Source organism: Salmo salar, chromosome 25 (assembly GCF_965601325.2).
Source record: "Salmo salar chromosome 25, fSalSal1, whole genome shotgun sequence".
Taxonomy (NCBI): domain Eukaryota; kingdom Metazoa; phylum Chordata; class Actinopteri; order Salmoniformes; family Salmonidae; genus Salmo; species Salmo salar.
Window position 1 is genome coordinate 33,349,353 of NC_138315.1, and position 22,949 is coordinate 33,372,301.

Genomic DNA, 22,949 nt, shown 5'->3' on the forward strand with positions numbered 1-22,949 from the left:
TATTTTTTTTAACTCTTCTTGAACTGCACATTTGGTTATTGGCTTGTAAGTAAGCATTTCACGGTAAGTTCTAAACTTGTATTTGGCGCATGTGACAAATTAAGTCTGATTTGATTTGATTATTTCATGTTTTTTATATATATATTTGCAAACATTTCTACAAACCTGTTTTTGCTTTGTCATTATGGGGTATTGTCTGTAGTTTGTTGAGGGAAAAAAAACTATTTAACCCAGTTTAAAATAAGGCTGTAATGTAACAAAATGTGGAAAAAGTCAAGGGTTCTGAATACTTTCCGAATGCACTTTATTTGATGAGAAGGTGTAAAATAGCTGCTTTCAGCTAATAAAACTGATTCATCCATTGAAAGTCTATCTTTACCTTTCGGTGCCATTGGGGAATAAAGCATGTCGATTCGCTGTCACTTTAATGACAAAGCAATGATACACCTCGAACCAGAGCAAGTTATACATTCTGTACCATGAGATCCAATGTGACACTTGCAATTTTGGCCATAGAATTAAACAGGCGGAGGAGGAGGCTGGAGTGTATTATTTCCTTCTGGTGCTCAGACAGTCTGTCACAGCAAAGCAGCACAGCAGAGGAGCTGGAAGCTGAGCCGGTCAGTAACAGAGCACCAGACTGAGGAGTAATATTGCCCCCGAGTATGTCGCAGTATTCAGCCATGTGTTGTACCGAGGAGTAATCTCACACAGCCTATGGATGGCTTGACATGAATGGGAGAGAGGGACTTTTTCACGCTGTTGTTGTTGTTCTGTCTCCTTGTGTGCTCTCCAGCCTGCCCAAGTGGAATGAACATCATTCATGCCTTTGGACCATGATGCTGAGGAACTTGCAGCCTCCTAGCTGGCTTAAACAGTTTGATTCTGGACAGGTCCATGCTATAATATAAATACTTTATTAATAGGCAAAGCTAAATATCTAAATTAAAATGTATTTTACAATCTCACTCGTGCGCATTTGTGTATGCGTGTGCATGCGCCTCTCTCTCAGTCAGTCAGTCAGCCAGTCAATCAGTTAGTTATCCCCTTATCCCCTGCCTCACTCTGTGTTGCCAACCTTTCAATATTTCCAATGATGTGCCTCTAAAATATTTTTCCAGGGCAACCAGGGAACCAAACACATTCCCAGGGGCATCTTGCTGGTATGCCTTTTGTTTACACTACTCATATCCATTCCTACTTATAATATAAGGTGGCGTGGCGCAGCGGTCCAAGGCACTGCATCTCAGTGCAAGAGGTGTCACTGCAGTCCCTGGTTTGAATCCAGGCTGCATCACATCTGGCCGTGATTGGGCGTCCCATAGGGCGGCGCACAATTGGCCCAGCATCGTCCAGGTTTGGCCGGGGTAGGCCGTCATTGTAAATAAGAATTTGTTCTTAACTGACTTGCCTAGTTAAATATAAATACACTAACTGACAAAAATTAGAAAGAGAAAATATATTCAGTGACAAACTATTTTATAAAACATTAATTAAATAACCTCACATTGTCCTTATTGATACCCTGCTGTTTTATCATGTTTTGTGGACTATAGCATACAGTGCTGTGAAAAGGTGTTTGCCCCCTTTCTAATTTTCGCTACTTTTGCATATTTTTTAGACTGACTTTTATCAGATCTTCAACCAAAACCTAATATTAGATAAAGGGAACCTGAGTGAACAAATAACACAACAATGACATACTTATTTCATTTATTTCATAAACAAAGTTATGCAACACCCAATTCTCCTGTGTGAAAAAGTAATTGCCCCCTTACACTCAATAGATGGTTGTGCCACCTTTAGCTGCAGTGACTCCAACCAAACGCTTCCTGTAGTTGTTGATCAGCCTCTCATGTTGCTGTTGAGAAATTTGGCTCAGATTTCCATGCAGAACTGCTTTAACTCAGTGATATTTGTGCTTGTTTCAAGTCCTGGACTTTGACTAGGCCTTTCCAAAACCTAATATTTGTTGCTTTTCTGCCATTTTCATGTAGACTTGATTGTGTGTTTTGGATTATTGTCTTGCTACATGACCCAGCAGCGCTTCAGCTTCAGCTCACAGCTTCAGCTTCAGCCTGACATTCTCCTGTAGAATTTTCTGATACAGAACAGAATTCATGTTTCCTTCTATTAAGGCAAGTTGTCCAGCTCCTGAGGCAGCAAAGCATCCTCTGTTTCACGGAAACATGGCTCACTCAGGATACGTTATCAGAGTCGGTACAGCCACCTGGTTTCTTCACGCATCGCGCTGACAGAAACCAACATCTCTCTGGTAAGAAGAAGGGCGGGGGTGTATGCCTTATGATTAACGAGTCATGGTATGATCATAACAACATACAGGAACTCAAGTCCTATTGTTCACCTGACCTAGAATTCCTTACAATCAAATGCCGACCGCATTATCTACCAAGAGAATTTTCTTCAATTATAATCACAGCCGTGTATATCCCCCCCAAGCAGACACCTCGACGGCCCTGAAAGAATTTCATTGGACTCTATGTAAACTGGAATCCACATATCCTGAGGCTGCATTTATTGTAGCTGAGGATTTTAACAAGGCTAATCTGAAAACAAGGCTCCCTAAATTTTATCAGCATATCGAATGCGCGACCCGGGCTGGCAACATTCTGGATCATTGCTACTCTAACATCCACGACGCGTACAAAGCCCTCCCTCGCCCTCCTTTCGGCAATTTGAACACGACTCCATTTTGTTGCTCCCAGCCTATAGACAGAATCGAAAACAGGAAACATCCATGCTCAGGTCTGTTCAACGCTTGTCCAACCAATCTGATTCCACGCTTGAAGATTGCTTCGATCACGTGGACTGGGATATGTTCCGGATAGCCTCAGACAACAACATTGATTTATACGCTGATTCGGTGAGCGAGTTAATTAGCAAGTGCATTGGTGATGTTGTATCCACGATGACTATTAAAACCTTCCCTAACCAGAAACTATGGATTGATTGCAGCATTCACGCAAAACTGAAAGTGCGAACCACTGCTTTTAATCCTGGCAAGGCGACCAGAAACATGACCGAATACAAACAGTGTAGCTATTCCCTCCGCAAGGCAATCAAACAAGCTAAGCATCAATATAGACAAAGTAGAGTCGCAATTCAACAGCTCAGACATGAGACGTATGTGGCAGGGTCTACAGTCAATCATGGATTACAAAAAGAAAACCAGCCCCGTCGCGGACACCGATGTCTTGCTCCCTGACAAACTAAACAACTTCTTTGCTCGACTTTGAGGACTATACAATGCCATTGACATGGCCCGCTACCAAAACCTGCGGGTTCTCCTTTACCGCAGCCAGCGTGAGTAAAACATTTAAACATGTTAACCCTCGCAAGGCTGCCGGCCCAGACGGAATCCCTAGCCGCGTCCTCAGAGCATGCGCAGACCAACTGGCTGGTGTGTTTACAGACATATTCAATCAATCCCTATCCCAGTCTGCTGTTCCCACATGCTTCAAGAGGGCCACCATTGTTCCTGTTCCCAAGAAAGCTAAGGTAACTGAGCTAAACGACTATCACCCCGTAGCACTCACTTCCGTCATCATGAAGTGCTTTGAGAGACTAGTCAAGGATCATATCACCTGACACCCTAGACCCACTCCAATTTGCTGTGGACCCCAATAGATCCACAGATGAAGCAATTGCAATCACACTGCACACTGCCCTAGCCCATCTGGACAAAAAAATACCTATGTAAGAATGCTGTTCATCGATTACAGCTCAGCATTTAACACCATTTTACCCTCCAAACGTGTCATTAAGACCCTGGGTCTCGACCCCGCCATGTCGAGACCCATGGCGGGGTCGCCTCTTCAACCTCAGGAGGCTGAAGAAATTTGTCTTGTCACCAAAAACACTCACAAACCTTTACAGATGCACAATCGAGAGCATCCTGTCGGGCTGCATGGTATGGCAACTGCTCTGCCCATAACCGTAAGGCTCTCCAGAGGGTAGTGAGGTCTGCACAACACATCACCGGGGCAAACAACCTGCCCTCCAGGACACCTACACCACCCGATGTCACAGGAAGGCCAAAAAGATCATCAAGGACAACAACCACCCGAGCCACTGCCTGTTCACCCCGCTATCATCCAGAAGGTGAGGTCAGTACAGGTGCATCAAAGCTGGGGCCGAGAGACTGAAAAACAGCTTGTATCTCAAGGCAATCAGACTGTTAAACAGCCATCACTAACATTGAGTGGCTGCTGCCAACATACAGACTCAAATTCTAGCCACTTTTGTAATTAATAATTGGATGTAATAAATGTATCACTAGTCACTTAAACAATGCCATTTTATATAATGTTTACATACCCTACATTACTCAGCGTATATATATATACTGTACTCTATACCATCTACTGCATCTTGCCTATGCCGTTCGGCCATCGCTCATCCATATATTTAAATGTACATATTCTTATTAATTCCTTTACACTTGTGTGTATAAGGTAGTTGTTTTGAAATTGTTAGATTACTTAGAGATGACTGTTAGATATTACTGCATGGTTGGAACTAGAAGCACAAGCATTTCGCTTCACTCGCATTAACATCTGCTAACCATGTGTATGTGACCAATACAATTTGATTTGCTCCACAAACATCACACTACAACCACCGTTGGTATAAGGTTCTTACTGTGGAATGCAGTGTTTGGTTTTCGTCAGGCCAGGCTAATAGGACCCATGTCGTCCAAAAAAGTATACTTTTGACTCATCTGTCCATAGAACATTCTTCCAAGAGTCTTGATGATCATCCAGGTGCTTCCAGGTGCTGTTTGACAAATTTGAGTAAACTTTTTGGACGAGGTGTGTCCCATTACCCCTGGCGAAAACCAAACACTGCATTCCACAGGAAGAACCTTATACTAACGGTCAAGCATGGTGGTGGTAGTGTGATGGTTTGGGGATGCTTTGCTGCCTCAAGACTTGCCTTAATAGAAGGAACCATGAATTCTGCTCTGTATCAGATAATTCTACAGGAGAATGTCAGACCATCCGTCTGTGAGCTGAAGCTGAAGCACAGCTGGGTCATGCAGCAAGACAATGATCCAAAACACACAATCAAGTCTACATGAAAATGGTTTAAAAGCAACACATTTTAAGTTTTGGAATGGCCTAGTCAAAGTCCAAACCTAATCACAATTGAGATGTTGTGGCAGGACTTGAAAATCCACACGTCGCTGAGTTAAAGCAGTTCTGCATCCAAGAGTGGGCCAAATTACCTCCACAGCAACATGAGAGACTGATCAACAACTACAGGAAGCATTTGGTTGAGGTAATTGCAGTTAAAGGTGGCACAACCAGCTATTGAGTGTAAGGAGACAATTACTTTTTCACACAGGGGAATTGGGTGTTGCATAACTTTGTTAATTAAATAAATTAAATAAGTATTCTTTTTTTTGTTATTTGTAAACTCACTTGATCTAATATTAGGTTTTGGTTGAAGATCTGATAACATTCAGTATCAAAAATATGCAAAAATATAGAAAATATTTTTCAAGCACTGTATGTTTTTAAACAATGTTTACATTACAGAGAAGAAAACAGCTATTCCATTACACATGCAGTGTGTAATTATTCTTGCTTCAATAGCTTGCATAGCAAATGGGTTATTGTGTTGTCACCCTGTTGAATTGCATTCTTATTTCTTACAGAGAACAAACTCCACCTCACTCATGATTGCACATCATTATGAAAGTCATTGCATTTACAGTATGTAGGCTACCATCTCTGTTTTGATCAGCTAATATGGAACGTGTAAATACACTACAAACCATGGAAAATATTCCTCTAGATTTTAATTTCAACATATGTTCAGATCATAGACCAATATTACATGTAATCTATACGTGTTATATCAATAGGCTTTCATTGTTTCATTGAAGTGTGTTGTCAGAACCATAGTTTGTCAGGAGGTGAAACCTGGAAAACTATTGTCTGACTACAAGATTTTATGGCGCGCAACATCTGCGCGTGCAGTCCCTTCTGACCTGAGCACTCCCATATCATACCTATATATGGACAGCTTCTAAAGGGGAATCTTACTCGAAACACAGGAGGTTGGAGCATATATAACTAGCTTGAAATTGTTTTTAAAAGGCTATCTTAGTCATTTATATGACATATTGAAAACCACGTCCTCCAGTTGTTTATGGTGCGCTTGCGTGCAAATGAACCGGGAGCTGTCTAAGTGCTGAATCTAAAGAGACGTCCACTCGTCTCCCATTCCAGCAGCAGACGGTCTTCAACCCAAGGAAATATTCTTCTTCAACACCACTATACTTTAGAGACCATAGTATACTTTAGAGACCAACTGTTTTCACTGAGTTTTTGAATGAAAGTGAGATCGCCTTCCTGAAGGCTCTATATTCCGCGTCTTGTGGATATTTCTCACCTCACAACGTCTTTTCCACAGGTTATTTTTAGGTGGCAATGACTCAGAATTGATGATTCTTTACACATTATCAACAACAATACCGCTCCTGGGAATCAGTGTTTTTTCAAACTAAGCTATGATCCTACGGACTGGAATGCCTCATGTGTATTCTCTGTGTTTCACGAGAACACCCAACTGCGCTTTGGTCAGAAAGAAATCGATATTTCTGCTTGGATTGTGTGTTTGACCAACATTCACATATGGAAGAAATAAAGAAGTGAAGAAATCTAAAATCAAAAGGAATGAATCGCCCCTTTATCAACGTCTTGACTGCTTTATTTGCATGTTTAATGGAGACCAACAACAGCAGGTAAGTGAATACTTAGGCTACTTTATTGGCCATTTAACGCTTTTTTTTATCAAAATATAATGAGATACTTTCTTCTTTATTTGTATGTAGCCTATTCAACTGTAATGTTCATTGTTTGAAAAGGCAAAGTGCGTTGCCATTAAAACAAAGTTTAGGATACTGAGTTTCAACCTACCTCGAATGACCCAATATTTCCTCGTGGACCCTAAAGTTCCAGTGTTATTATTGGAATGTAGAAATCATTCAACTTCAATATTCAGTCAGTTGACTGAAAATAGAGTTATTTTTACATCAGCATGTAGCCTAGTAGACTATATGGAGCCGTCAATATCGCAGGGTAATATCTGGTATTTTGCCAAGTTAATCACTGCCTCTAACTCAGTCTGTGGGCGTTGTCAAAACGTTCAGTGGCATGTCCAGAACATTTTGAATGGGGTGGCCAAGGTGGGGCACAGAACCAGTTTAGGGGGTCATAACATGTCTTTTTTAAGTATAATTATGATGGTTCAACATCACATTTTTTAGCTTAGGTTTGGTACATTTCCCTGTTCAAATAAATCATAAATCAATTCTGAAAATATTGTTACAGTCTTTGCATTCAAGGTCAGGATTTTATATAAGGGTATTAGCATAGAGCAGTAAATTCACTAGAAAGTGCCATCCAGAGTGCGAATTATACTGTGACATTCGAGGCATTTCTATTTTGTTTAAGGACACCTCCTAGTAGGCATGTCATTTAACAGTAAAATGTATTACCTTTTAATGTGTCATGAACACAACCAGTCATGATATTCTCATCTGATTGTCAAAAAAATTACTTCAGAAAGTAGGTTAAGTAGGTTACCTGCGTAGGTTAATCTATTCCAAAATATGTCCAGCATCCAAACAGTGCACTGTGCACCAGTCATTTGAATAGAAAGGGACATCTATTACAAACACCATGTGTAATGACATTCAGCCTACAAAGTGATGTGTATTCATGGATGCCAAGGGAAGCCAGGCTTCCCCAAAAAGGTAATCAATAAAGCAAATCAATGATTTCTCATTGGTGACTATCTGTGTTTCATAATTTCCCTTGAATTTGCATGAGGCTGAATCTATTTCACCAGAGAAAGCATCAGAGCTAGGCAAACAGCGCCCCTCTGTCTTAGTATCTGTAGCTCACCTTGGGCCACCCCCTGGACACCACTGAAAACGCTGTCAAGTTCCCTTGTAGCCTATGTGTCAGAGTAATTTTATTTCTAAATGTGTATAGCCTATATGTATACAATGAGGACAGTCACAAAGCCAACTCTCCAATACAGTGGTAATAAAGTTAAAGCACACCGTGTCTGCCAAGGTGTTCCTTCACTATTGGAATCCTTCCTAATCATATCATTTGAATCTAATTTGTGTTTCTCTGCATACCTATACACCAGTATGCAGATGACCTTCCTATTTGGTTGAGATCTAGTAGAAATGGTTTCACCACACTTTGACTTCTGACTGAGCACGTAAGTGTTTTATTTTCCCTTTGTTTGTCACAGGGTGGTGGATGCCAAGGAGCATGAGTCCAGATCAGGATCTACTACTAACTTGTCTCCCTCAGACTTTCTGGACTCATTAATGGGTAGAACATCTGGTTATGATGCACGAATACGACCAAACTTCAAAGGTTGGTTTATATTTTACTTTTTAATAGTTCCTTAGAATTTGAGTGTGGATTGGAAAATATTCACCTAAAATGCATCTGGGATATCAGTGTACGCACCCATATCTACACTGAGTATACAAAACATTAAGAACACCTGCTCTTTCCATGACATAGACTGACCCGTTGAATCCAGGTGAAAGCTATGATGCCTTAATGATTCACTTGTTAAATCCACTCCAATCAATGTAGATGAAGGGGAGAGGTTAAAGGTTAAAGAAGGCTTTTTTAAACTTGAGACAATTGAGACATGGCTTGTGTATTTGTGCCATTCAGAGGGTGAATGGGCAACACAAAATATTAAAGTGCCTTTGAGCGGGGTATGGTAGTAGGTGCCAGGCGCACCGGTTTGCTGCAGGGTTTTTCATGCTCAACAGTTTCCCGTGTGTATCAAGAATGGTCCACCACCCAAAGGACATCCAGCCAACTTGAAACAACGGTGGGAAGCATTGGAGTCGACATGGGCCAGCATCCCTGTGGAACGCTTTCGACACCTTGTAGAGTCCATGCCCCGATGAATTGAGGCTGAGGGCAATAGGGGGTGCAACTCAATATTAGGAAGGTGTTCCTAATGTTTGGTATACTCAGTGTATATTACTAATATACTGACACCCCATGCATAATGATGTATACATTTTCAACTGAACACCCCCTCAAGTCAATAAGGCACATAATGAACAATGCATTTTGTGCTTGTCTATTGGTAAAAACCCACCCCTTAATGATTTAAAGAAGAATGGCTATCAATCACGCCTGTAGACAGTGACATCATCATCCATGTAGGATTTATGGGATCGCGATATGGAACATGAAAGGCTCAGAGCAGAACCGAGCAGGAGGTAGATCGTTTTGAATCTCTGCCCACCATCACCCTAGCCTGGCTGACACGACGCACGTGACTCACACTGGTCTGATTGGTTCTTTCAAATGTTTGTTTCTTCCCTGGGGGTGTTGAGATCTCACAATGTTTTTGATTTTAAAATCCAACAATTGCATTGGGGGCTGTGTGTGGTTGTTCATGTGGGTGTTTTAGTGAGAAAACAAAGAGGAGAACCAATAAGTAAAAAAGCACATCCCCTTCATTATAAACGCATCCTGCCCACATCTAGACTGAAGTCAGGAGGACTTTGATTTAGGTGTTAGCCATAGCACTATCACCCATTATAACACACAATATAGCTATTTCTTCAATTGTCATTTATATTGTCCAACAGCTATATTAAACATCCGTATTCAAGACAGAAACAACAACAATAATGAGGTATAGATGTAGGCCCAAAACAACAGTGGTGCCACAGTGACAGCCGCAGATGAGGGATGGGGTCCCTCTGGCCAGGCTGTTGAGTTCCTCTATTGTTGTGTTGTGGTGCGGGTGAGAGACATCATCTGTCACTGTGATGGATCTGAGTAAGGAGAGGGAACGGAACTCTTGGGTGTGGCTCAGGTTGGCAGGTGGGTATGGAGACAGGCAGGGCGGGCGGGCAGGAAGGGGCATACCCCAGACAGGGAGGCAGGCTTGCAGGCAGACCCCAGGCTGGGACACTAGTGGTTGAACTGTGCTGGAGAGAAGGCCACTGTGAGGAGAGTAGAACAGGAAACACAGTCTGAGATTGGTCAGCAAGACTCAGCCTTCACCCAGAAACACTGGCCCAGATCTACCCACTCCATCTGGGAGAATAGGAAACAAGTGTACACAAGATCTCAGAAATGGACTCGAGATCAGGGGAAGACTTCACTGTTTTATGCTGGCATTTTTTGGGGGGGAAATCCAGAAACTATTTTTATCAGTATATGGAAGAATGCTGGAGTTGTGTGTAGAGGAAATTAAAAGTACTGGAATGAAGAAAGTGATCTTACCTTGTCTGGTAAATTGGTGAGTTCAATCTTCTGGTCGACAGAGTATTCCAGTCTAATGAGGCAGTCTAATGAGGCAGTCTAATGAGGCAGTCTAATGAGAGCAGTTTTATACAATTGTACTGCAGTTCCTCACTGTTTCTACAACAGCAATTCTTCCATTTATTAGGCAGAAAGAACAAAACAGACACATACACACACACACACACACACACACACACACACACACACACACACATACCCACACACAGACACACACACAGACACACACACAGACACACACACACAGACACACGTAAAGTAAACAGGCATACACATAGATTCTGTTATTTATCACCTACAAATCATACTGTCACAACTATACCCCACAGTGCTGCTGGAGCTTGACCTACATTTGCCTGCCAAGGTTGTTGTGTGGAGTTATTCCTTTACATTTTTCTGTTACTGACGTTAAATGCAGCTGCCCGACTACAAACTGAGGCGAATATTAATACCACCACGTCACATGCAATATTGATGAGGAATACACAGGGGAAGGGCTATGAACTCACAACTTCACTTAACAACACAGAGACCTCTCTCTCTCTCCCTGGCTGGCATTATTGTTTTTATTCAAGACAGTGTTACTGTATCGGATAGAAAGTGTCAAAAACTGCTTTTCAGTCATTCTGTGACCTCATAGATAGCAGTAGAATGCTTGTGAAACTAAGTTGACTGTTCTGCTCATGATTGTTTCATAAGAAACATGTGCCATTGTTTCTAATGCCTGTGTGTGTGTGTGTGTGTGTGTGTGTGTGTGTGTGTGTGTGTGTGTGTGTGTGTGTGTGTGTGTGTGTGTGTGTGTGTGTGTGTGTGTGTGTGTGTGTGTGTGTGTGTGTGTGTGTGTGTGTGTGTGTGTGTGTGTGGCGTGTCTCTCAGCATGTGTTTTTGTTTATCTGTTTTTTAACCCTATCAAGTAAAACATTCCTTGTCATCCTCATTGTGTTAGTCAATGACTAGTACCAGTTAGCATAAGCAGGCAACATCCTTTTGATTGATCTAAGTAAACATTTATGAACGATACCACTGTTTGTTGAATATTGGAGTTGACCCTGACATTTCTAACTATTACTGTACCAGCCTGCTGTTGAAGACAAACGGCTGGTGATGAGATTAGTCAATGACTAGTGCAGCTGTTATGACTTGCCTGGGGTGCTTAGGAGAATAACAAGCCTTGTTTATGTTGACAGAAAAACATACTAGGAGAACAACAGGCCTTGTTTATGTTGACAGAAAAACATACTAGGAGAACAACAGGCCTTGTTTATGTTGACAGAAAAACATATTAGGAGAACAACAGGCCTTGTTTATGTTGACAGAAAAACATATTAGGAGAACAACAGGCCTTGTTTATGTTGACAGAAAAACATACTAGGAGAACAACAGGCCTTGTTTATGTTGACAGAAAAACATATTAGGAGAACAACAGACCTTGTGTATGTTGACAGAAAAACAACAGGCCTTGTGTATGTTGACAGAAAAACATATTAGGAGAACAACAGGCCTTGTTTATGTTGACAGAAAAACATATTAGGAGCAACAGGCCTTGTTTATGTTGACAGAAAAACATATTAGGAGAACAACAGGCCTTGTGTATGTTGACAGAAAAACATATTAGGAGAAACACAGGCCTTGTTTATGTTGACATATATACATACAGCCCATATTGTGGTGGTAGATAGGGAATAAAGCACATGCTCGCTTTCACAACTAATTACACTCAGATTACTGTACATCCAACAGATATTGCACTGCTATCATCCTCAAACTCCCTCATCTCTATTTGCTAAACCACCCAGTGGAGATGGCACATGATGATTAAGTACAAAAAAACATCTTGACTTTTTCTTGTCACGTCATTCTCATTCCATTTCACAGGTCCCCCTGTAAACGTTACATGCAATATTTTTATCAACAGTTTGGGCTCGGTCACAGAGACCAGCATGGTAAGTGTTCTTGCTTAATCTCTTCTCTGTCAAACATGTCAATGTGTTATCTATCCTCCAACCTGCAGGTCCCCCAGTTAATGTTACCTGCAACATATTTATCAACAGCTTTGGTTCTATAGCAGAAACTACAATGGTGAGTTGGAGCATTGTGCTTGGCCTTGTTATCTACATTTACATTTGACATTTAGTCATTTAGCAGACGCTCTTATCCAGAACGACTTACAGGAGCAATTATGGTTAAGTGCCTTGCTCAAGGGCACATCGGCATATTTTTCACATAGTCGGCCCGGGGATTCGAACCAGTAACCTTTTGCTTACTGGCCAAATGCTCTTAAACTACATCCTTGCTCTTATGCTCCTCTGGAGTTTAAGATTGAAATCATCCAATTTCTTTAGTGTTCATGAGTTCATTTCCCTTTTAGTTTATGGATGTTTTGAACTTTTGCTTCTTCATGTGAAATGATTCACTTTGACCCATCTCCATAGTCTATTGGCGGCTCCACGGTGAAATAGCACACAGACACTGTGCACCACAATTGAATCAAATATCTTTCACATTATACCCAAGGCAATATTGTATTGCTATTCCCATGACACTCCCTTGTGCATGTGTTGGATTAGTTCTGTTTTAATAATTCACACAGTGAATGCCAGCACATAATTAACTTTAAATGCAGCCAATAGCTGTTACTTTGATGTCTTAGGGCCTGAGAATGAAGCATGTTGATCGGTTGTAATGTCCCATAGACATCCAACTGCCCAAGGGGTAAACAATATCAACGCTGGAATCCACATTGAGATCCTATTCAATAACTACTCTCGCAATGCATTCATAATTAGTTAGAACTTTGTCCATTGAATGCTTGCAATTTTTGGTAGACAATCTTTGCCAAAGTTAATCAACAGACGAGCCGGGTTTCTAACACTTGTCCACAGTTGTTCGATAACTCTTCACTCATAGACATACACATCTGCGACCACCAATTCACTGCTGCCTACTGAATAGGTCTGTTCTAAGAGGGAGAGAAAAGGCATCTAATCCAATGCAATCTGTTCATTCGTTACTAACTGGATCTTCAAACTTCAATGGAGTTTCTTGGTCTACTATTCACACAAACATCATCTATCTCCTATATGACCATTTAGCAATGATAATTAATGAGGAAATTGATCATATAAGATCAAGTAACTAAATTATATTTATGAATTCAATTTTATTAGATTGCTCCTTTCAATACATGTGTGTCTATTGCTGCATTAACTCTTAAGTTGTCATTTGGATTTTAGATGACGGTATTGTGTGGTGATTTACAAGCATACAAATATATATTGAAATCCATGCATTGTATCCATTTATTCATGCTATTTTTGATCATATTACAATTCTGTGTAAAAACGAGGAGCAATTTCTCTGGTTAAAGTTTTGTGGCACCACTTTAATTTGTGGTAGTGTCACAGTCAAAGTGTCAGAATTGTATTAGCATTTTACTATTAGTATTAATATTATTTATTGTATCATTGGTGCCTTAGTGCCAAATGACTTGAGGTGATACTGCATGTCACTATGATGGAACCAAAAATCTGAGGCAGGCACTTGGCCTACATATTGACAAGACAATGTTGTTTTGTATTAGTGGCTCTATCATTCTAAATATGTTATAGTCTATAGCAAAATTATTCTCGTTTTCACTGACTGTGTGACACAATATATTCTGGTCACCAAAATTATAGTACTGTATATTTAACGGAGATAGACAGTAGTTTATATGTCAAAGTAAAGCAGTTTAAAGCTGATTTCACTATTTCCCCAAGGATTACAGAGTGAACATCTTCCTGCGACAGAAGTGGAGAGACCCTCGGTTGGCATACAGCAAATACCCAGACTCCTCTCTTGACCTGGACCCGTCCATGTTGGATTCTATTTGGAAACCTGACCTGTTCTTCGCCAACGAGAAAGGCGCCAACTTTCATGATGTCACCACAGACAACAAGCTCCTGAGGGTCTTCAAAGATGGGACCGTCCTGTACAGTATCAGGTCAGATGTGGGGCATGCATTGAATGGTGGGCTCAACTCTATTTCTCTGGGAAATTAGTGCAATAGTTTTAAAGGATGTCGAATGAGGTCATATTTTAACATTCCCTGTTGGAAACATCCAAACAAAGAATAGATTCAAATCCAGTGAAATTTCAGCAGAGTCAGAGATTCCCTTCAACGTTAGTCTACCTCCAGGCCCTTCACGCACTTGTAATTACTTTTGAAAGAAACAAGTTTCTACATCCAAGACCACCTCTCAGGTTTAATGGGATTCATCTCAATAAAGTATTCAGTCACCTGGAGGAATTGGATGCAATATGATCTCATTAAGAGAACATAGAAACACAAACCACTAGAGTATCCAAAGGCTACAGGGAATTTCTCTCCAAAGATGTTTAGAATATGTTCAGGGAAGGCGTATAGAAATACCCCACTCATCTAGGCTATTCATTTCCCTGGGCATTTGCTACAAGTCAATATGCTTCATCCCTAGCGTTGTGCAGGATCAGTAAGATGGAATCACTTCAAAGTAAATGCAGCCCACTCGTAGTAGATGAGACGTGTTACATTTTAGTCATTCAGCCAACGCTCTTATCCAGAGCGACTTACAGGATCAATTAGGGTTAATTGCCTTGCTCAAGGACACATCAACACATTTTTCACCTATTCGGCTCGGGAATTCGAACCAGCAACCTTTCAGTTACTGGCCCAACACTCTTAACTGTTAGGCTACCTGCCAATTGCCCCCTCTTACGAAAACCACTACTACACTTGAGCACAAATCTGTGCTACAAGATATGAAAATACATTACATTTTATTTCATTTCAATATCACTTCAGTCACACCACTCCTCCTTAGATTCACACCTCGAAGCAGCGGAATAATACAGCTCAATTTGGTGTCCAGTTGGAGAGCTGATTCAGGCGGTGGAGCCTAGGTGTGGAGGGAGGCAAGGGGATTCTGAGAGAACAGATGAAAGAAAGGTGGTTAGTCGCTCTCACCATTCATGAGAGAAGAGATGAGAGAGGGAGCAGACTGCTGATGACAATACATCTCAGAGACGGTCCAGTAATAAAAGTGTGATAAGAACCTGCTGTGTGGGAGGAGGAGGCTCTCTAAGAGGAAAAGGAAGGAAGGAGAAAGAGCATTCGCTGCTGCCGAGGAGCATATGCTTAGTACATACAGTTGAAGTCGGATGTTTACATACACTTAGGTTGGAGTCATTAAAACTCGTTTTACAACCACTCCACAAATTTCTTGTTAACAAACTATAGTTTTGGCAAGTCGGTTAGAACATCAATTACTTGTGACACAAGTAATTTTCCCAACAATTGTTTACAGACAGATTATTTCACTTATAACTCACTGTATCACAATTCCAGTGGGTCAGAAGTTTACATACACTAAGTTGACTGTGCCTTTAAACAGCTTGGAAAATTCCAGAAAATGATGTCATGGCTTTAGAAGCGTCTGATAAGCTTATTGACATCATTTGAGTCAATTCGAGGTGTACCTGTGGATGTATTTCAGGGCCTATCTTCAAACTCAGTGCCTCTTTGCTTGACATAGGAAAATCAAAAGAAATCAGCCAAGACCACAGAAAAAAAATTGTCGACCTCCACAAGTCTGGTTCATCCTTGGGAGCAATTTCCAAACGCCTGAAGGTACCACGTTCATCTGTACAAACAATAGTATGCAAGTATAAACACCATGAGACCACGCAGCCGTCATACCGCTCAGGAAGGAGACGCGTTCTGTTTCCTAGAAATGACCGTACTTTGGTGCGAAAAGTGAAAATCAATCCCAGAACAACAGCGAAGGACCCTGTGAAGATGCTGGAGGAAACCGGTACAAAAGTATCTATATCCACAGTAAAACGAGTCCTATATCGACATAACCTGAAAGGCCGCTCAGCGAGGAAGAAGCCACTGCTCCAAAATCGGCATCAAAAAGCCAGACTACAGATTGCAACTGCACATGGGGACAAAGATCGTAATTTTTGGAAAATGTCCTCTGGTCTGATGAAACAAAAATAGAACTGTTTGGCCATAATGACCATCGTTATGTTTGGAGGAAAAAGGGGGAGGCTTGCAAGCCGAAGAACACCATCCCAACCGTAAAGCATTGGGGTGGCAGCATCATGTTGTGGGGGTGCTTTGCTGCAGGAGGGACTGGTGCACTTCACAAAATAGATGGCATCATGAGGGAGGAAAATTATGTGGATATATTGAAGCAACATCTCAAGACATCAGTCAGGAAGTTAAAGCTTGGTCGCAAATGGGTCTTCCAAATGGACAATGACCCCAAGCATATTTCCAAAGTTGTGGCAAAATGGTTTAAGGACAACAAAATCAAGGTTTTGGAGTGGCCATCACAAAGCCCTGACCTCAACCCTATAGGAAATGTGTGGGCAGAACTGAAAAAGAGTGTGCGAGCAAGGAGGCCTACAAACCTGACTCCGTTACACCAGCTCTGTCAGGAGGAATGGGCCAAAATTCACCCAACTTTTTGTGGGAAGCTTGTGGAAGGCTACCCGAAACGTTTGACCCAAGTTAAACAATTTAAAGGCAATGCTACTAAATACTAATTGAGTGTATGTAAACTTCTGACCCACTGGGAATGTGATGAAAGAAATAAAAGCTGAAATAAATCATTCTCTCTACTATTATTCTGACATGCCACATTTTTTAAATAAAGTGGTGATCCTAACTGACCAAAGACAGGGAATTTTTACTAGGATTAAATGTCAGGAATTGTGAAAAACTGAGTTTAAATGTATTTGGCTAAGGTGTATGTAAACTTCTGACTTCAACTGTACTTTATACAGTCACACAGTAGGTATACATTGTAGGGAGCATGTATTTTAGTCTCACTTGAAACAGTAAACAATTAGAAATAAATGCAGAATAAATATGTGTTCCGTGTAAGATTTTTTTATTTAACAGTAAATGTATCTGTTGAGTGAGGTATAGAGCATGCTAATCTAATAACTACAATGAAAAATAAATCCTGTTGTTTTTACAGTAACTTACTGGCGGCCAGTTACCTGTAAGTTACTGTAAAAAAAGGTACAGTATGTTACCGTTACCTAAGATACCTTGGTTTAACAGTACATTACTGAAACATTTTCATAGGCTTTATTTGTACATTGCACGGTTGTTTCATGACTTTTACACACCTCTTCCTCAAAGGTTGACTCTCATTCTATCTTGTCCGATGGATCTGAAGAACTTTCCCATGGACATGCAGATCTGTACCATGCAACTGGAGAGCTGTAAGTGTCTGCTCCTTACAACTCACATGGTAAAGCACATGCAATATGGTTTGTGAAAATGCAATAACATATCAAACATATTTGCTGTGTTCATTCAGTTGGCTACACCATGAATGATTTGATCTTTGAGTGGGAGAGCAAGGACAAAAATCCTGTACAGGTGGCCACTGGGCTGACCCTCCCCCAGTTCATCATGAGAGATGAGAAGGAGCTTGGCTACTGTACCAAAAGCTACAACACAGGTCAGTGAGCCACACACACACACCACACACACACACACACACACACACACACACACACACACACACACACACACACACACACACACACACACACACACACACACACACACACACACGCAACCACTCACATATGGACACACACACACACCACATCTCTCACCACACCGTCCCTGATCTGAGGTGTCAGTGTGTTTTGTTCTCCAGGTAAATTCACCTGCATTGAGGTGAAGTTCCACTTGGAGAGACAGATGGGTTACTACCTGATCCAGATGTACATCCCCAGCCTCCTCATCGTCATCCTGTCCTGGGTCTCCTTCTGGATCAACATGGACGCCGCACCCGCCAGGGTGGCACTGGGCATCACCACCGTGCTCACCATGACAACCCAGAGCTCCGGCTCCCGAGCCTCCCTTCCTAAGGTAAGCCTGTTAATCCAAGCAGTAACAGGATGAGCGGACAATCTGATGGAGGAGAGAGGAGGGTCAATGGGCCATGTTCAGATCAATCAACCTTTCATTTTCCACCCATGTTAGAAGTCATACATACTGTAATCAGATACTGTTCATGAAATGTAAATATGCCTATGATTGAAGTCTCCGTGCATCACTGAATTCTGACTCAGATTTAAGTATCCTATGGATAAATAAGCAATCAATGGATTTACAGTATATCAAGAGAATAACAATGTAAATTATTTCATTTTTAATCAATAAGTTGTAAAAACAGAGAATACTATTTAACATAACATTATCACAATTTATGTTAGAAATTACAATTACAACATTGATTTTGGAAGTGATATAATGTTACTAAATCAAACAGTAGTGAATACACTACGACTGTACATGGTCAAATATACAAAATGAGTATTCACACTTACGCTAGCAAGAGTGCTTCAGCGTGAGTCATCTCTTGAAAATCAATCATTCTCTCACACTTTGGCCCATGACCACGTCAGAGGCCCACATGAAAGAGACACACACTAATAAATATTTAGAGAGAGGTCTTTGAGAGGCCCAACTCAGAACAACAAGAGCTCAATATACCTTAAGAGCACTCGACAACGTAAAGTTGTTTTCTCTCCATGCAAATCACCTGTCATTTAGAGACAGAGACGAGGTCACTGTATGAGGAATAAGAGGACATCCTTTAGAGTCTAGCTTTCATCTCATCTCCGTCATGGACATAGATTAAATAGACCGATAAAGGCTCCAGTCGAGCTGCTACTGTTTCGATTGTGTTACTTTGGTAATTAAAGCAACAATTATTTCCTTCCAGCGCTATCACTGAAAATCGCTGATATCAACATGAGTTTTGAGAGTTTAAAGCACTCGTTAGCAAATACCACCCCCTTAATTATGGTGATTTAGAATTTACAGCAACTCTGATTAACATAAAAAAGGATGTCATTGAGAGAATATTATATTCCCATTGAAATGTTAATTGAACGAGGCATTGTGAAGACAGCACATGAAAGGATTATTCATTCCCAGTAAATTACTGTTTGTTTGGTTCTTGTCACAGGTCTCCTATGTGAAGGCCATTGATATCTGGATGGCCGTGTGTCTTCTGTTTGTATTTGCTGCCCTACTGGAATACGCTGGGGTTAACTTTGTCTCCAGGCAACAGAAGGAGTTCCTTCGCTTGAGGCGAAGACAGAGGCGGACTCACAGGGTAAATAAACACTCTAGGCTTGAGGATAATTCCCTATAAAACAGTCACTGCAAAGCCCAGACTCATGACCACAGGAGTTTTGTGGCACCTTAATTGGGGAGGACGGGCTCGTGAGAATAAGTGGAATGGTATCAAATACATTCAATTCGCACTGTTCCAGCTATTATTATGAGCCGTCCTCCCCTCAGCAGCCTCCTGTGCTCATGACTGAACCATTTGTAAGGAGTGGGAGTTCCACTGTAGTAATTTTTATTGCTATAGAAGAGATAGTGGAGAAACAGGAAAGATGGAGAAAATGTGTTAAAAATGCGATATGGGACCGGGATTCAACCGATCCCACACTCACACAGACTTACATGCACCAAAGGTGGTGCCAGAAACTTTTAGACCAAATCCCAGAGCCTCATGACTGAACATATGAATGGTGTCTTAAAAGGGAGTGTGACATGAAGGAACTGCGTTGAATGAACATTTACAGTAGGGCAATCAGAGACTGATATTAAGTTGGCCATTTTTAAGGAAATGTGTGTCAGGTTATCTGAGGCTATCTAGGTGTGTCAGCTTGTTGTTGCTGCAGCGCAGGAACGGAAGGTGTAATATCTGGGAGACATTCAGCTGTGTCCCCTGTGTTAATGAAGCCGCTGTAGATGTCGCCTGGAGGCATCCTCAGGTAAAGGGTACAACACCTGAGTCACAGGCCAAGAAAAGGACGCAAGAACAAGGCTACTGGTCATACACTACAATGTCATAGTGTGTGTGCACATGGGATTGTGTCTGAAAGTCTTTCTCTCCATTGAACAGAGGCATACTCACTGTGGGTCTGTCTTTGTTTTGTTTCACCAGGATGACGACATGAGGGATGGCTTCAATTTCTCGGGTTACGGCATGACTCAGTGTCTGAAGGATGGGTCAGCTGTTAAAAACGCTGTCCCAAACCCCGGCCCAGCACCACCAACCTCTAAAGAAAAAGAGGTGATAAGGAAGAGGTTTGTGGACAGGGCCAAGAGGATTGACACTGTGTCCCGAGCAGCCTTCCCTATGGCCTTCCTCCTCTTCAACATCTTCTATTGGATAACATACAAGGTCATCAGGCATGAGGACATTGGCATGCAGTCAGGGTAGTCGCTCTGCCCTGCAGGTTTTACCTATGGAACTCTCTCTCTTTCTCTATCATTTCTCTAAATGAGAAACGCTAGGACAGCACAGTGAGACTAATGTATCTTATGGGACTATACATGGAGGAGAGGCACAGGGATGTTGATGGTGTTGGTGTTCTTTCAGGGAAAATTGATAGGTGTTCATGCAAAATCTAAAGACTAATGCACATGTTTAAGATGAACAATTGAACAATTAGTGAGTAACAGATGTATGTTTTCGATGTGTTCCTGTGAGCTAATGCCTCCTGGAGATTCTAATGGGTTTTTACTCAAGGCATAGAACAATGATGTAAAAGGTTGGACCAAATTTTATGAGACAATTCTGACTTTGCATTTGTACAACCTTGCAATGGAGCAACATTCCATGGATTTGTATGTGCAGTAGTCTGGGCTTTATAGTTAAGGTTGGACGTTTGTGTGGTGAAAAAAAAAGTTTAATAAAAAGGTTGATTAGAGCAGTTTTATACAATTGTACTGCAGTTCCTCACTGTTTCTACAAGCAGCAATTCTTCCGTTTATTAGGCAGCGAACACAATCACACACACACACACACACACACACACCATATAAGGCCTACATCTGTTTATATTACAGATGAATTTTCCAGGTCGATTTGGTTTTACAGTTGGAGTGTAAGTTTTGTAAATTTAACTGTAATGAAATGTTTATTGTAATGAAGGCAGATGACATGTTTCTAAAACAGAGATTTCTACTTCTAAAGATTCCTCTGAGGACTGTTGAATGCATCCCCTCACTTCCACACTGCAGTGCCCTCTTTGGGCAGTACGTATTACAGTTGACATTGTATACTATACAGTATTGCAACTATGAAGTAGATCTTCATAACTAGGGCCCTGTGTTTTGGTAAATCATGTCGCATGACCTAGATTTGAACCTTTATTTAAAGCTTTTTCAACAAACGGTCCCCTTTTCGTTTTATGTCAGATGGTCCAGCACATTCTTTAGACAATTGCTTTCATTTTTGTGTGAAATTCAAATTTCTGGAAAAGGCTTAAAGATGCATTATGCAGAAATCACTCCACCATTTCCTGGTTCCAAAATTATGAATTGTTTGCCTAATTTCCTATTAAGTGACAAACAAGCAAGTATAGTGTTAATAATCATTGTGCCATCTAAAAAACTGCTGTAAAATATATTTTCCATAACCAAGAATATTGTATTTTCAGCTGTTTGAAGCCGAAAGTAAAAGACAAAAAAAACTCTACTTAAAAACGGGAAGCATAGAAATAGTGTCCATAGAACATATCCACCGCTTCTTAGACTTGCTTTCAATGAAAATGACAGATGTATAACTCACATTTCTATGTGAATTTTGTCAGGTCGCCCCAAAACATATTGCATCTTTAAAATAAAAGATTAAAATCTAGGTCATGTGACATGATAGCCAAAAACACAGAGCACTTCTCATAACACATAATAGTATAGAGCAGTTATTGATCCTTGCACTTCTGACATAATATGAGGAAAGTTTTTTCTTGAATGGTGTTTCTGAAAAAGGTTGTTTATTAAACTGTACATCAATAAAGTTGAGTGTGCACCACACATACGCTCTCCCTCATCATGGTCGTGTGTTACTGTATTGTCCCATCTTCAAACAGGTTGTCATATCTTTAGATGATGTGTACTGTCTTTTTGGAACTAGCTGACCACATTTTAGAAGAATGATTATGATGCAGACTACAGAGTTGAATATTTCTAGAGTGATGGCAACAAGGAATCAATACTGATGAATAATGATTACAGACAAACCAAGAGCAGACATTACTATATTAACTTGGGAAGAGAGAAGGTTAGAGGAGAGAAAAATCAACAACTGTCCTTTCTTCTTACCTGGCCAATGACTCAGGGTGACTGCTGAAGCCTGGCTGGGCTCTCTCTCTCTCTCCAGGTCTCACCGTGTGACACAGACCTGGGGCGACAGCGGGCTTCCGTTAATGTGGGATAATGGGCCTCACGGTGCGTTGGCGAGACATCACAGCAGGTGACATTTACCTATGTGGACACCAGCTGAATAGAAAACGCTAGGGTGGCTTCAACGACACTGCAGGACAATTCTATTAGACACACTCCCGGGGATAAGTGGTAGCACATATTAAACGGTCTCCACTCAGTGCAATTGTCTCTGAAGTTGTTTAATGTGAGAGCCATGCAAATTACTGCTGCCCAGAAAGGCATCATGTTATGCTCCCTGACACCAAATTACCATGTGAATCATTTAAATTAGACAGAAAAGATAACAT

At 41.1% G+C, this 22,949-nt stretch overlaps 1 protein-coding gene across 1 annotated transcript; it reads left to right on the plus strand.

The window, feature by feature from the left end:
- The first annotated feature begins 6,038 nt into the window (after positions 1-6,038).
- Positions 6,039-22,265, plus strand: LOC106586617 (glycine receptor subunit alpha-2). The gene is made up of 9 exons (XM_014174099.3): positions 6,039-6,772; positions 8,299-8,426; positions 12,370-12,437; positions 14,117-14,340; positions 17,533-17,615; positions 17,714-17,857; positions 18,062-18,276; positions 19,382-19,531; positions 20,375-22,265. The coding sequence occupies exons 1-9, from the start codon at positions 6,705-6,707 to the stop codon at positions 20,651-20,653; spliced, it is 1,359 nt and encodes a 452-aa protein (XP_014029574.1). The 5' UTR covers positions 6,039-6,704; the 3' UTR covers positions 20,654-22,265.
- Positions 22,266-22,949: the final 684 nt, after the last annotated feature.